This window comes from Entelurus aequoreus, linkage group LG08, assembly GCF_033978785.1.
Source record: "Entelurus aequoreus isolate RoL-2023_Sb linkage group LG08, RoL_Eaeq_v1.1, whole genome shotgun sequence".
NCBI classification, from domain to species: Eukaryota; Metazoa; Chordata; class Actinopteri; order Syngnathiformes; family Syngnathidae; genus Entelurus; species Entelurus aequoreus.
This window is the reverse complement of record NC_084738.1, coordinates 38,699,564-38,715,250: the sequence shown is the minus strand read 5'-3', so window position 1 is coordinate 38,715,250 and position 15,687 is coordinate 38,699,564. Positions and strand designations below refer to the sequence as shown.

General features: G+C 38.7%; 1 protein-coding gene across 2 annotated transcripts in view; it reads left to right on the top strand.

The window, feature by feature from the left end:
* The window catches only part of myocd (myocardin), a 70,141-nt gene that overhangs the window by 54,339 nt on the left and 115 nt on the right, over window positions 1-15,687 (top strand). For both annotated transcript variants that reach the window (XM_062056451.1, XM_062056450.1), the window contains 6 exons: window positions 1,255-1,411; window positions 1,490-2,005; window positions 3,877-4,365; window positions 5,922-6,065; window positions 6,815-6,872; window positions 10,197-15,687. The exon at window positions 10,197-15,687 is cut by the window's right edge and continues 115 nt beyond it. In XM_062056451.1, coding sequence (XP_061912435.1) covers window positions 1,255-1,411; window positions 1,490-2,005; window positions 3,877-4,365; window positions 5,922-6,065; window positions 6,815-6,872; window positions 10,197-10,702 — 1,870 coding nt within the window. In that variant the 3' untranslated portion in view covers window positions 10,703-15,687. The remainder of the gene's footprint in view (window positions 1-1,254; window positions 1,412-1,489; window positions 2,006-3,876; window positions 4,366-5,921; window positions 6,066-6,814; window positions 6,873-10,196) is intronic.

Below are 15,687 nucleotides of genomic sequence, written 5' to 3'. Positions count from 1 at the left end.
TGGTCTCAGACAATCATGGAGGTGCACCTGCATGATGTGGAGGTCATGGGCTGATTTGGTTACGTGTGGTCTGCAGTTGTGAGGCCGTTTGGATGTGCTGCCAAATTCTCTGAAACGCCTTTGGAGACGACTTATGGTAGAGAAATTAACATTCAATTCACGGGCAACAACTCTGGTGGACAAAACACTCACTAACACAGATTTAGCCAGATTTCTGAGCAATATTTGAGAGGAATAGCTTTTTTGTGTTTATAGTAAAAGTTTTAGACCTTTGAGTTCAACTCGTGAAAAATGGGAGCAAAAAGAAAAGTGTTGTGTTTATATTTTTGTTCAGTGTACATGGAAATAGTTCATAAAGGTTTATTTACATATCCTAATATTTTCCAAATGGTGCATGTTAACACGGCAGTAAAACGGCTGATCAAACAAAACAGAAAAGTCATTTATGTCTTTATTCATCATTTTAAGAGATGAATAGAATGTTCTCCTTTTTAATAAGTTTCAAGAAATGTATCAAGATTCTTCGTCTGTGTACTTTGTAAACACTTTGAGTTTGAACATTTTCTTAAAGTGGATCATTTTAGTACATTGTTTTATTTATTTGCTTAATTTATTCCATAATTATCTGTCAGCAAAGAAAAATCCATAGATTAGCCACACCTTTGTATAAGCCACAGGGTTCAAAGCTTGGGAAAAAAGTAGCGGCTCATAGTCCGGAAAAAAACAAGTGTACAAAACGAGCTATGAAAACATCAGATTTGGGGGTTTTAGCATTAAAATTCCCAAGAAAGCATATTTTTGAAATGCTAATAAGACACTCAATAAATATAACTGTTTCAACGCTTTTTAATGGTTATGTTGTTTGCTTCCACTCAAAATACGTAAGTGGTACACAAAAAAGTGTCAAGTTGTGTTATTTTCTAATAAGGATTATATTAATCGTGAACAATGTAACACATCTGTAACATCACACATATTTGACATTAATTAGTAGTATTTCGGAAATAACATCACAAATGTTTTCTATGTCTTTAACTTGCTCTGTGGTGTTTCCGCCACCATTCTACTCAAAATGTCTGGATTCCCATGGGTTGAATACTACACATTTATAACACATTGTTGGCAAGCACCTAATAACTGTCATCGACTCCGATGTGATACAATAACAGCATGAGTCACTTGTAGATGGGAATATTACAAATATTGTTCTGCAATGTTGTTATTTAGTGACATGCTTTAATTCCTCCATTCTAGGGGGACGAGTGACCAGCTGCCAGCTTGTACCCCCAATGGTCCATCCAACCCAGGAGACAGCAACCCGTCCTCACCTGTCAAGACGCCATATCCCAGCCAAAACAACATCTCTCCCGTCAAACCTGGGCCCCTGCCAGCCAATCTGGATGACCTTAAAGTAGGTGCTGCGGATTATTACCATTGTGACAACCTGACGTTGTTTTTAGTCGACTAAGTAAGTGTGCTACTTTGCAAGGTGTCTGAGCTAAGGCAGCATCTTCGTATCCGTGGCTTGCCGGTCTCCGGCACCAAGACGGCTCTCATCGAGCGACTCAGGCCCTTCAGGGATTCCAACTCTGGATCCTCCCCATCTGGGTCCTCTGATATCACCACAGTGACCTTCCCCGTCACTCCAATGGGGTCGCTGTCCTCTTACCAGTCTCCATCCTCCTCCAGTACCCTGTCCCAGGGAGGCTATTACCCTTATCCCAGCAACTCCTCTACACCTCCAATCTCACCAGCATCCTCTGAGCTCTCCCTAAGCGGCTCACTCCCTGACAGCTTCAGCGATGTCCCCATGTCCTCTCCATCACAGTTCGCTCCACAGCAGTCGTCCCCTGGCCAACTCAGCATGGATGACGGGCTTGGCGGATCGCGGATAGGGGAGGGTGGAGGGATGGATGGCATGGAGGCAGCGAAAGACAAAATGCTGGTTGAAAAGCAGAAGGTGATTGAAGAGCTGACATGGAAGCTTCACCAGGAACAAAGACAGGTGAGTGGCATCAAGTCTAGAACACTATTCAATGCAAAGCCTGAGTTTTAAGTAACTATACGTGTCCATGTCTGCTCCTTGACAACTCAAACTCTCTCGGCAGCATTTTCTGCAACATTTCATCTGAAAGAATTTCAGTTCAGTTCAGTTCAGTTTCAGTTTATTTCGAACATGCATACGATACAATGTAATGTATATATATTTCCTTTTTTTTTTTATTACAGCACGTCCGAAAAGGAGTAGGAAGAAGCTGAGCTTATTCAATCCCACCCCTTTTCATACCATAGCAATTGTATCCCATTTACTTGTTCTCTGTAACAGAACAGTGAATAAATAAATAATATACCATAGTAAGTAAACACATATTAAATGCATAAATAATCTTTATCTCAAAAAAAGGGGGTTCAAGATGTTCACAAGTGTACTTTGTGAACACTTGTAGTTTGAACAGTCTCTTAAACTGAATCATATTGGTGCTTTGTTTGATTTGTTTGGTTAATCTATTCCATACTGATATACTAAAGGTTTTAGGTGTTGTACGAGCATACAAATGTTTTAAATTATATTTTCCTCTAAGATTATATTTCTCCTCTTTTGTTGAGAATAATTGTTGTACATTCTTGGGTAGCAGGTTATAGTTTGCTTTGTACATCATTTTAGCTGTTTGCAAATGCACCAAATTGTTGGATTTCAATATTTGTGATTCAATAAATAAAGGGTTTTAGTGTTCTCTATATCCAACATTATGTATTATTCTAATTAATCGTTTTTGTAACACCGTTAGTGAATGAAGCGCACATTTGTAGTTTTTTCCCCATATTTCTACACAATAACTCAGATATGGTAACACTAATGAGCAGTAGAGAATATGAAGTGATTTTTGGTCTAGAACATATTTTGTTTTATTCATTATTGACGTGTTTCTTGCTACTTTATGTTGTACATTTTTTACATGAGATTTCCAGTTCATTTTATCATCTATTATTGCACCCATAAATGTGTTTTCTTTTTCTTCTATTTGTATTTGTGTTTGACTTTCTCTTCTACTGTTACCAAATAGCATTATTTTAGTTTTACTGAGATTCAAAAATAGTCTGTTTTTGTCAAACCATCTTTTTAATTTGTTCGTTTATTCTGTTATTATTAGTATTATCTTTTGTGTGTTCTCTCCAGAATAAAACACAGTTGTGTCATCTGCAAATAATACTAACTTTGGGTCATTTGTAACTTTAACTTGTCATTTATATAGATTTTGATCAATTTTGGTCCAAGTATTGATCCCTCAGGTACGCCACAAAATATTTTCAGCTCTGTATTTGATTGGGATGGGTCTCGGTTATATTTTAACTAATCATCCATCCATCCATCCATGTTCTACAATCATTTAAACTAAAACTCCTGTTATTTGTTGGAGGCCATTTTGAGCTGGTAGTGGTCTAACCACAGCGATCGTTCTGCCACACAATACCTCAACGCTTACGAGGGGAAATTATCCTTCAACAACTGTCGTTGGCATTGACAGTAGTATTGCTCTTTTGTATCAGTTGTTTTTTCTCACAACAATATGGAATAATTATCCTTGCCCAGGCACACCCTCCTGGTGTTGGAATATAAATGTTTGGGGTTTTGGCACCAGTCACTAAACTAGATCTGACCAATCAAAGTCAATGATTACATCTGACCAATCAAAGTCCATGAGCATGAACTGATTAAGCCTTCTTGAATGAGAGGTGAAACGTATTCTCAGACAAACCAAACAGTCTAGTTCCGATTGATTGAATGCCCTGAGAAAACAATGACTGGTTGAATGAAAACATTCATAAATAAACGGATGATTACTAAAATGTCTGTTTTGTGATCATGCTTGTTAGGTTGAAGAGCTGAAGATGCAGCTTCACAAGAGGAAGCGCTGTTATGGAGCCACTGCAGGCACCATTACTACATCTCACAATCCCTCCATGCACCATCAGACCATGATGGGCCAGCATTCCTTTGAGGTGAACATCAAACAAGAACCCATGTCAATCTCCTCGAGCTGCCCACTTTCCTCTCCCAAACATATCAAGAGCTCTTCGGGGAACTGCTCGGAGGACATGAGACACTGCAGCACAGTGCTCCACAATATGGGGGGGCATTGTGGACCCCAATGTATGGACTCGGACCCATCCTCAGGCAGCCCGTCCACCATGACTGCTTTCCTTAGTCCGCAGGGCTCGCCGCAAGACTCCTCTATCGGAAAACCAATCGGAAGCCCCCAGCCTTCGTCTCCGAACACCCCCTACATGCTGTCACCTCTTGTGGGGAGGGAAGGCTGCAATCAGCCCAACTCCCACTGCAGTGCCAGAGCGTCCAATTTGCAGGTATGATGCATTTATGATGAGAAGCATAATGCTTACATTTGCTTTTGCAAACTGCAATATTGGTTGACCTCTACTCTGTTTGGATTATAAAACAAATGTTGCCATAAGATTAACCAAATGAGTAATGTGGTCATTCATAAAATTCATATTTTCAAATAACCCATTAAGAATCCAGAGTCATTTCAAGTAAAATTATGGCGGATATATCACAGAGGATGCTGCGCATTTATAATGTGTTTTCTAAAATACGACTATCGTATTTTTCAGACCATAGGGCGCACCGGATTATAAGGCGCACTGCCGATTCAAGTCTGTTTTCATACAAAAGCCGCACCGGATCGTAAGGGACATTAAAGGGGTCATATTATGACTTTTTTTCTCAATTTAAAACACTTCCTCGTGGTGTACATAACATGTAAGGGTGGTTGTTTGGTCAAAATGTTGCATAGATGATGTTTTACAGATCCTCTTCAAGTCGCTTTCTGACAGTTGCTTCAGGATGCGCCGTTTTGTGGGTGGTTTATTTCCGTAGCTCACCTTCGACAGCGTCTTCTCCCCGTCATCTTTGTTGTAGCGGTGTAGCGTGCAAGGACGAGAGTGGAAGAAGTGTCAAAAGATGGAGCTAACTGTTTTAATGACATTCAGACTTTACTTAAATCAACAACGGAGCAGCATCTCCTCATCCGTGGCTCACTAGTGCAACAACAACGCCGGAAATGTGTCCCATAAAAGACCGTCAGACCGGAACTCTCTAATAACTAAAGTTCCATGGGTGAATAATGTAAACCCACTACACCTGTAGTTTTTAGCGCTTCCATTGCGAGTCTACTGACAGATATAAGTTAGAACTTGATGCTACTTTATATTAGAAATGGCAACAGTGGAGGATGAATGTTCCATAACAAGAAGATACAGAAAAAGAAGAAGCTTATCGACTACGGCATCGGCAAGGACTACAACGTCGTGCGCGTGCGATCTGCACACTTATGTAGATCCCAAATACACATTAGCAGGAACCAATAGGTAAGAAAAGATGATTTTGCATAAGAGGTCGAAACAAAACGCCAGATAATATGTCTGCTAATAGGTGCCATTTTGCAGTCCTTATACACACACCATAATAATACCCGTATTTTGAAGCACAGTACGTCTGACTAGGGTAGCTGTAATGCGGTGCGGCTTCGTAGCTTACCAAAGTCATACTAAAACATTTTGACAGATTTTTGAGCACCGTGTGTAATGTTCTATATTCTCAATGGAACATTTAAAGTTTTGGTGTTGTTTACTGCCGTCATCTTGCAGTCTACACGTACATATTACATGTGACTGCCATCTACTGGTCACACGTATCATTACACCATGTACCAAATAAAATAGCTTTAAGGTCGGTAAGCACAACCCGAGTTATTCCGTAAACTAGGCACACCGTAAATATGTCCACATGAAACTGCTCCATGTTGCAAAAAATGGTCAAATGGCCTCGGCAATCTCAATCCATTTCATACCTGAAGCAGTGCTGCATTTCTAATTCCTGATAAATATATCTTTCATTTCAGGTACCTCACAAGAGTTCTCAGCCCATCAACTGCTCTTATCCTTCTGAACAAAGAGGCCTTCAAGGACTTTATTACAACACAGCTGATTATGGGCTCGCTCAGAATGGTTTAGTCAAACCTGGCAACCCAACTATTCAACCAAAGGTAAACAATATATTCGTACTTGTGACATTTTAAGGCTGGGGTGTCAAACTCATTTTAGATGGGGGGCCACATGGAGAAAAATCTACTCCCAAGTGGGCCGGACTGGTAAAATCACGGCACGATAACTTAAAAATAAAGACAACTTCAGATTCTTTTCTTTGTTTAAAAATAGAACAAGCACATTCTGAAATTGTACAAATCACAATATTGTTGTTGTTTTTTTAGACTTACATGTTGCGGTTAATAGTATTCTATCTTTATTTGTCGTTATTTATACTTTCTGAATAAATGATGTGATAATGTTCATCAGTCAACTCATTGGTGTTCATTTTCATTCTATCAAGATAAAAAAAAAGTTATATCAAAATCAAATTACAGGATGTTATTTATGTAGTTTGATCATTTTCTTCGACTGGTGCACTAACATCATGTGGTTTGTTTTGTACATATGTCGCATCATCTACAAAAGATACAAAAAATTGCTATTGCGACATCCAGTGGACACATTTAGAACAGCAGTTTCTTTCATTCAAAAATTTAAGGTTAATGTTTGTACTTAGCAAACTCATCCCGCTGGCCGAATCAAAGGGTTTGTTTCGTCACTTGGCTTGTTGGTCAGAAGAGCCTCAAAGTGGCCCCTGCCTCCTTTTAATTTTTCTGTATGTGGCCCTCAACTAAAAAGGTTGCTGTATCCTGACAGCAATGTTCACGGATGTAATATTGTTCCATGCTATGTGTGTTTGTTACAGCAGCTGACCAGAAGCCAGCAGATGGATGAACTTTTAGACGTTCTCATAGAAAGTGGAGGTAAGCTGAAAAATGCTGTAAATTACTCTTGTCAAATGAACAATTGATGGCCAATTGACCATTACACATTAGATCGGGGCCCATTTGCGGCCCACAGCTCGAGTTTCGTTGGACGGCAGCATATTGTTGGAATAAAATAAATAAAAGAACAAGTAAAAATGTAAAAAGAAGTGATGTAATGAGAGAAGGTAAACATTTGATGACAATAATAATCATATTCTTTGTCACCTATAACACAACATTCACACAAAAGTTTGTCTTTTTTTTAAATATATATAATATCTGTTTTTAGCAATTTTTTTTTTTTACAAAATAAAATATCAAAATGGGCCCCGAATGTTTGGAGAACGTTTGGACACCCCTGTGATAAATGTTGTGTGAAGCTATTTTTAGTTCATTGCAAACATTTAAAAACCTCAAATAAACAACATTTGAATTTTGAGTGCAACTTTAAATTGACTCCAAATAACTCAACAAAATACATAAAAGGGTACACCTGCACAATGAATATACTTTTCAAAAACATTTCATTTAACATGTTTGTTACGGCAGTTGTACTTTCATGTGGTATAGAATTGTATCATATTTATTCCAGAGTCTTCACTGACTCTATCCAAACAAAGCTGTATGGCACAGGTGCCAAACTCAAGACCTGGGGGCCAGTTCTGGCCTGCCAAGTTACTTTATGTGGTCTGCCACATTATTTTACATGGTCCGCCACATCATTCAATTGTGGTTCGACACTTTGATTTATGTGGCCCACCAAATTATTTTATGTGGCCCGCCACATTATTTAATGTGCCACAATATTTTACATGGCCCACTATAGCATTTAATTGTGGTCTGCCACATTATTTTATGTGGTACGCCACTTTATTTCATGTGGTCCGCCAAATTATTTTATGTGCCCCTCCACATCATTTAATTGTGGTCTGCCACATTATTTTATGTGGGCCGCCACATTGTTTTATGTGGTCTGTTACATTATCTAATGTGGTCTGCCACATTATTTTATGTGGTCTGTTACAATATTTTATTAGGTCCGCCACATTATTTTATGTGGTCTGTTACATTATTTTATGTGGTCCGCCACATTGTTTTATGTGGTCCGCCACATTATTTTATGTGGTCCGCCACATTGTTTTATGTGGTCCGCCACATTATTTTATGTGGTCCGCCACATTGTTTTATGTGGTCCGCCACATTGTTTTATGTGGTCTGCCACATTGTTTTATGTGGTCTGCCACATTGTTTTATGTGGTCTGCAACATTGTTTAAAGTGGTCCGCCACATTATTATATGTAGTCCGCCACATTGTTTTATGTGGTCTGTTAGATTATTTCATGTGGTCCGCCACATTATTTTATGTGGTCTGCTACATAATTCATGTGGTCTGCCACATTATTTTATGTGGTCCGCCACATTATTTTATGTGGTCTGTTACATAATTCATGTGGTCTGCCACATTATTTTATGTAGTCCGCGACATTATTTTATGTGGTCTGCCACATTATTTCATGTGGTCTGCCACATTATTTTATTTGGTCCGCCACATTATTTTATGTGGTCTGTTACATAATTCATGTGGTCTGCCACATTATTTTATGTGGTCCGCCACATTATTTTATGTGGTCTGTTACATTATTTTATGTGGTCTGCCACATTGTTTTATGTGGTCTGCCACATTATTTTATGTGGTCTGTTACATTATTTCATGTGGTCTGCCACATTATTTTATGTGGTCCGCCACGTTATTTTATGTGGTCTGTTACATATTTCATGTGGTCTGCCACATTATTTTATGTGGTCTGCCACATTATTTTATGTGGTCGACCACATTGTTTTATGTGGTCTGCCACATTGTTTTATGTGGTCTGCCACATTGTTTAAAGTGGTCTGCCACATTGTTTAAAGTGGTCCGCCACGTTATTACAGTATATGTAGTCCGCCACATAGTTTTATGTAGTCCGCCACATTATTTTATGTGGTCCGCAACACTATTTTATGTGGTCTGTTCCATTATTCTACTTGGCCCACCACATCATTCAATTGAGGTCCACCAATTTAATTCATGTGGCCCGCCAATTTATTTTATGTGGCCCAGGACATCATTTAATGTTGTCCGCCACAATATTTTACATGGCCCGCTATAGCATTTAATTGTGGTCTGGTACACCACATTATTTCATGTGGTCTGCTTCTTTAATTCTTGGCCCCTCCAAATCATTTAATTGTGGTCCGGCACTTTAAGTTATGTGGCCCGCCACATTATTTTAAGTGATCTGCCACATCATGTATGTGGCCTGCGAAAGGCTGGAAATGATAAGGCACTTTCTGGCCAAATTAATGTGTTCTTTTAATTTTGACAAAAAAAATGCGCTGATCAGGCAAAAAGCTGTTCCAAGCATTTGTTTTGGGGGCGTGGTTATCTGAAATAAATCCTAAAATATCTGCTTGTCTTGTTGACTTGCCAGGCTGTTAGTGAAAAATCTGATCATCAAAAACTGTTGCCTATGCAAATTGTGTAACAAGGCTATTAAATGCATCTTCACATATATTCACTGTTACAAAGGGCCCTCTGGAGACAGCTGTAATTGGGGCGTGGCCCTCAATAAAAACAAGTTTGACAACCCTGCAAAGCTTCCTGACACTGCATCATGCCTTTGAAGACTTTTTTTAGGTCAGAAAAAGACTTCAGTGCTCCATTAGACAAGAGTCCTTTGCTTATATGACAAAAGTCCAGCCCATCAACCAGCATTAATGCATACAATTATACATTTACAATTCAACAAATGTATTTTTTTTAAAATTATGTGAAATTCTTGAAAATTATTATTTCTATTTTTCCTCAGATGTTCTTGGTCGTCCACGCCTCCCTTTATCCAACACTGTCCCCGTCTATCGTCTATGGACATTTTTTGTACCAAATTTAGTTTGCGTATCCAATTTAGTTTCAGTAAACTTCAATAGAAAATCTACCTTTTCTTGAGGGGTGCCATTATTTAAGGGTTTATTGAACATAACCTAATTTCATCACCAATATATTTAAAATCCATAAATCCAATGTGGTGTAAAAAGCCCATGGCCACTGAACAACTCACAAACAGACCAAACTGATGAATGTGTATCATGAATTGCTTTTGGAAGCATTCTTATTTGAATTGTAAGGAGACTTTGTGGACACATTGCATTTAAAATGTTTTCTTTTAGGTGCATATAAAGTACAAAATACAAATAGTATAACATTTCAGCCAGCTAACGTGAGCAAAGAGAAGGACAGGTCCTCTGTAACCAAAGTCCTGCCTCACATTACTCTCTTCCCAGGGTACCCCAGCCTGCTCCTTCCGAGGTTCCACCGCCACTACGAGCACCAGGCACCCACACCGCTCCATTACGACCACCTGGAGACTTTGCTGGGTCCGATGAGCAGGGGCGGGGAAGGCGCCTCTCTTAAAATGGCCACAGACGGCGGGCAGCAAGAAGATGGCGGCAACAGAGACAGCCAAGATTACAGCGGCCATCATGACTACCAGTGTCACTCTCACCATCCCCAGCAGGACAAAGTTGGGACCAACAGAGATCCGGTGGACACACCTCTCTCACCCCTCAGCAAGGTGTCTGCTCTCCCTGAGGTGCAAGGGATGGTCAGTATGGCATTCAGTGAGACGCCGTGGGAGACGATGGAGTGGCTGGACCTCACTCAGCCCACTTCAAACGCGGCCTTGAATGTTCCAACGCCAAGTATGCCCAGCATTTTCAACACAGAGTTCCTGGATGTCAGCGATATTAACTTGAACTCCGCTATGGACCTTCACCTGGAGCACTGGTGAATGCAGAAATAATGCAATATTGTTAACTATCCAAAGCTTATACATCAGCTTTTTACCTTTTCAACCCCAAGTACCCCGCAACCAGGCCCTGGCTGTATTGCTGCAATATTAGTCAGAATAATAATAGTTAATAGACTATTTTAACCCCTTCTTTTTACCGGATTTTTTTCCCCGTGAAACTACCCAGAAGCAGACGAGTTAACTAAGAATGTGTCTAAATTCTACGAACACCAGTGTGAATGGACTGAAACAGGTGTTAATAATTTAGGACATAGTTTGAATCCTTACAATTCAATTTTGACAATGATACTACCAAAATTGACTATTTTAAGCAAGTTTTCCCAAAGTTAGGATCAGCAATTCCAAAGATGTGCATGGAAACATGCATACACACAAAGGTTCATATGCTTCTTGACACTATCGAGTCTTTAAATTTATTTTTAAAAATTTTAATTTTCCTGAGGGAACTCTCCTGAAGGAATCAATAAAGTACTATCCATTTATCTATTAAAGACCGTTTTGTCGGTGTTACTGCCCGATTTACTCAGCTGCCCAATTTGACTTTCGTTTATTTAAACAACGGTTCGCCAAAGTATCTACTGATAACCTGAAATAATCAAAAACCACACTTTAAAAATTAAAATTACTTTTATCCATCCACATCTTTAATTATGAAAATTTGAAGCTGCCCTTCTCTTCTTAGCTCTGAATCCGGGTGACATCATTGGTGGTTACTTGGCGTAACTAAATAAGCTTGCTTTTCATGCTTACAATTGAAGTACCATATTTTTCGGACCATAGGGCGCACCAGATTATAAGACGCACTGCCGATGAGCGAGTCTATTTAGGTCTATTTTCTTGTGGTCTACATAACATGTAATGGTGGTTCTTTGGAGAAAATGTTGCATAGATTATTTTTTACCAGCCATCTTAAAGTCGTCTTTTGACCGTCGCTTCTTATTTACGTGGCTCCACTTTGACAGCGTCTTTTCCCCGTCAAATTTGTTCTAGCGGTAGTTTTTAGAGCTTCCATAGCGGGTCTACTGACAGATATAAATTAGAACTGTACGCTACTTTATATTAGAAATGGCAACATCAGAGGATGAATGCCCCACAAACAGAAGATAGAAGACAAAGAAGAAGCTTATTGACTATGGACTATAATGACAGACGCAAGCTAATTTTCAGGACCTATGCAGATCCCAAATACACATTAGCAGGAACCAATAGGTAAGAAAAGTTGGTTTTGCATAAGAGGTCGAACCAAAACGCCAGATAATATGTCTCGTAATAGGTGCAATTTCGCAGTCCTTATACACGCACCATAATAATACCCGTATGTTGAATCAGAGTACGTCTGACTAGGGTAGCCAAGCGGTGCGGTTTCGTAGCTTACCAAAGTTGTACTAAAACATTTTGACAGATTTTTGTGTAACGTTTTATATAACATCAAAGTTTTGGTGTCTCTTGCTTACCTGTACTTGCTAGCATCAACCCATGTATCTCTTATTTGTGACTGCCACCTACTGGTCACACTTATCATTACACCATGTACCGAATAAAATTGGTTCAGGGCTTGTAAGCACAACCAGAATTAATACGTACATTAGGCGCACCGGGTTATAAGGCGCACTGTCGTTTTTGGAGAAAATGAAAGGATTTTAAGTGCGCCTTATAGTCACAAAAATATGGTACTCTGTTTTTTTTAAATAATTTCGCTATCCAAACACTTTGAATACACATATGTTGGTATTTTTGTAATATTTTGTACGACTCACAGTCGTATTGTTTTGGGGGCCTCATTTCCATTAAGCTAAGGACCAGGCCAAATGATGAAAAAGAGAGGACCTAAAATGGAAACTTGAGGAAACCACTAGTACAACTGAAGAAGTTGAACAAATGACTACAAACTGCATCTGAAGTAAAACAAATCACAGCAACACCTTAATTACCTGAATCACATGACAAACATTACAAAATTTAACTGCCAAAAGAAGCGCCTCAGTCATGTAAATCACAAGTTGGGACCCTAGTGTTCTGTGTGTGGTAGCAAGGTTAATAGGTCAATGCAAGGATCTGCCAATGTGTTTACAGTGGTCCAAGTTCTCTCCTGTTTTTAGGAATTTGCCCGCAAAAATGTTTGTCTCCAAGTTTTTAACGGAAAAGTCCTGCTTAGTAGCACTGCAGGAATTTGCTATGTTTCCTCGTGCGCGACGCAAATGCAACACATGCGCTGATAATTGGGCAGTTCAGTAAATCGGGTAGTGACAGTCAGAATTGTCTGTAAATAAAAACTTTAAAGGACCACGTGGGTTTTGCTGACTTACGCAGATGTTCCTTGTTTCTTTAACAAAAGTCTACCAATCAACCAGCCGATTAGTGTTTTCACACTTTTATTGGCTGTTCAATGTGTCAATCATCATCAGGATTAGATGTGATTGGCCCAAGCTACGTACGCTAATACAGCCAGAGCCTGGTTAGTGGGATACTTAGGGGCTAAAAGGTCAATTTACAAAACAAACCACATAAATCCACTGAAGCTTTACCAAAGAACAGAAGGGTACTCAATGAAACACAGACTGACTCCAATGCTACAACAATCCTGATTTCAATCGCCACAACTTTATCAATAGCCAGCTTCTGTTTATTTTCTGGTATTTATGACAAATGCTTCCTGCATTCAAAAATACTTTTATTGTTCGACAACAATCATCATCATTTTACTTTAAAGGAGAACTGCAATTTTTTTGGAAGTTTGCCTATCGTTCACAATCATTATGAAAGACATGACGACAGATGGATTTTTTTTTAATGCATTCTAAATATTAAATAAACGTAAATAAAAGTCTGCTTACAGCGTAGCCAATGGGAGCTCCACTATTCCGTCCATAAAACCCAATAAATAACCATTCAAAATGCGCCAACAATACTCCATTTACATTTTGTGACTTGAATATTAACCAGGTATTAGTGATATTGTTATTATAAGAGCTAACGCAGACGAACTATCTATAGCAGCAACGTGATCACTTCCGTGTGTCCCTATGTTTACATCATCGAGTGGTCTGTGGTTTCTTCGCTTCCCTGCTCCCTTTAAGTTTATTCTAGATCATAAATCGTGCCTCTCACTTGAAAAGTAGATGGCTGAGCATATAGTCTGACAAATTGGGGCACTTTGACAGCCATATAAGACCTGGAGCTGGCAAGAACGACACAAAAAGCGCTTGGTCCCCTCCCCATTTCTTTGTGAGGATTATGAGTAATTTTTCATCTAAATGGGATTATATGAGCATTTTAGCAGTCGTCTTTCTAATGACAGAAGACATTGTACAGCAAGTGATGTTTTATTATGTTTGTTGGCTCTCATACAGTCTGCAGTGAGTAATAATCAGTCATGAAGGAAAAAAGCAAATGTGGTGCGTTTTTAAAATGAAGTATGCTTAAAATGATCACAATAGATCAATATTAAATCTTATTATAAATGTGCCTTTTACTACATTACATACATACTTACATCATGTATATAAAACCCTAACGGAGGTGTTTAGATGGATGGATTTATGGGCTCTATAGGCAGAATTTAATGGCTTTTGATTGCCTTTATTTAATATTCAGAATGCATTAAAAAAAATCCATCCATCGTCATGTCTTTCATAAAGATTGTGAACAATAGGCAAAATTCCCCCAGAAAGTGCAGTTCCCCTTGTAGTACAATCTCTGACCTATTATTGGACAAAATACTCTTGGGCAATAAAGTACACACTTCGACCTGAATAAAATACACTGAATATTCTTCAGACAATAAAACACATGTACAGTAGTACCTCAATTTATGAGCTTAAAATGTTCTACGACTGAGCTCGCATCTCAAATCAACATAACTCATTGAAATTAATTAAAATCAATTTGCCTGGTGTTTTCCCCCAAAAAAACAGCACACTTTTTTAACACGTAAAATGCCTTTTAAAAAGAAAAACACACTTTTAGAAAAAGAAATATTGTACATAAAAACAATACAATACAATCTACTACAAACAACTACAGTAGTTTTATGAAGGTTTGGCGTACCAAAGGAAACCTTTTCACTAAAATTTTGCCCGTATCTTAACAATTAGCCAAGAAACAGCTGGTAATTATCGTAAGTGGAGGTACCGCTGTATGCTTTGCCATACCATTTTATAAAATGGTGACAATCATTTAAAAGTGTTGAAGTCGGTTTGCGTTGCTGGAAAATGGAGTTACAAAGTACATTTGACTGCTTAATGCTGTACATAGGTCCATTTTGGTTTGTTTCCTGACTATATATATCTGCACTGGGATCAAACAAAAAGTTAAAGTTGTCAGTATTGTGTGTGAAAACAGAAATGGTGTAGAAGATAATGACTTCATCTTTGAATGTCAGTACAAAACTCACCGTGCACCTCTTGCCTAACCGATGCAGTATTTGTCACATGATGCTTTTGGGTTGTAGAATATGTGCGTAAAAATGGCTGGCATTCTTTTGAGGGACCTTTTTTTAGTAACTCTCTCTGATATTTAGGACATTTATCCTTAGAGTGGCATTATTTAAAACCATATGTCTGAAAGAGTGGCCATCTTTCAATTGGCAGAAATTGTAAACAACCTGCTTTTTTAATTTTTTTTAAATGCATGTACCCCGCGACTCCGAGAGGGACAAGCGGTAGAAAATGGATGGATGAAAAAATGGACGTACAAGTTTCCCCTTTCAATGTGCCTGTATGCAAATATTTAGACGCATAAATCATACAAGCATGGATCAAATCATTATTTCCCCCACGGTAATGTCATCTCTATTTTTCTAGCAAATACTTTTGTCCTAAAAAAATCGTCACCTTTTATATCTCCTGGCCAACTTCAATTATTTATTTGGTGTAATACTCTTTGTACTGTTTCATGTATTTATACGACATTCCTTTCTAGACTTGGAGATTGGGGCTTCTTATGGACCGAAAAGGAAACTCCAG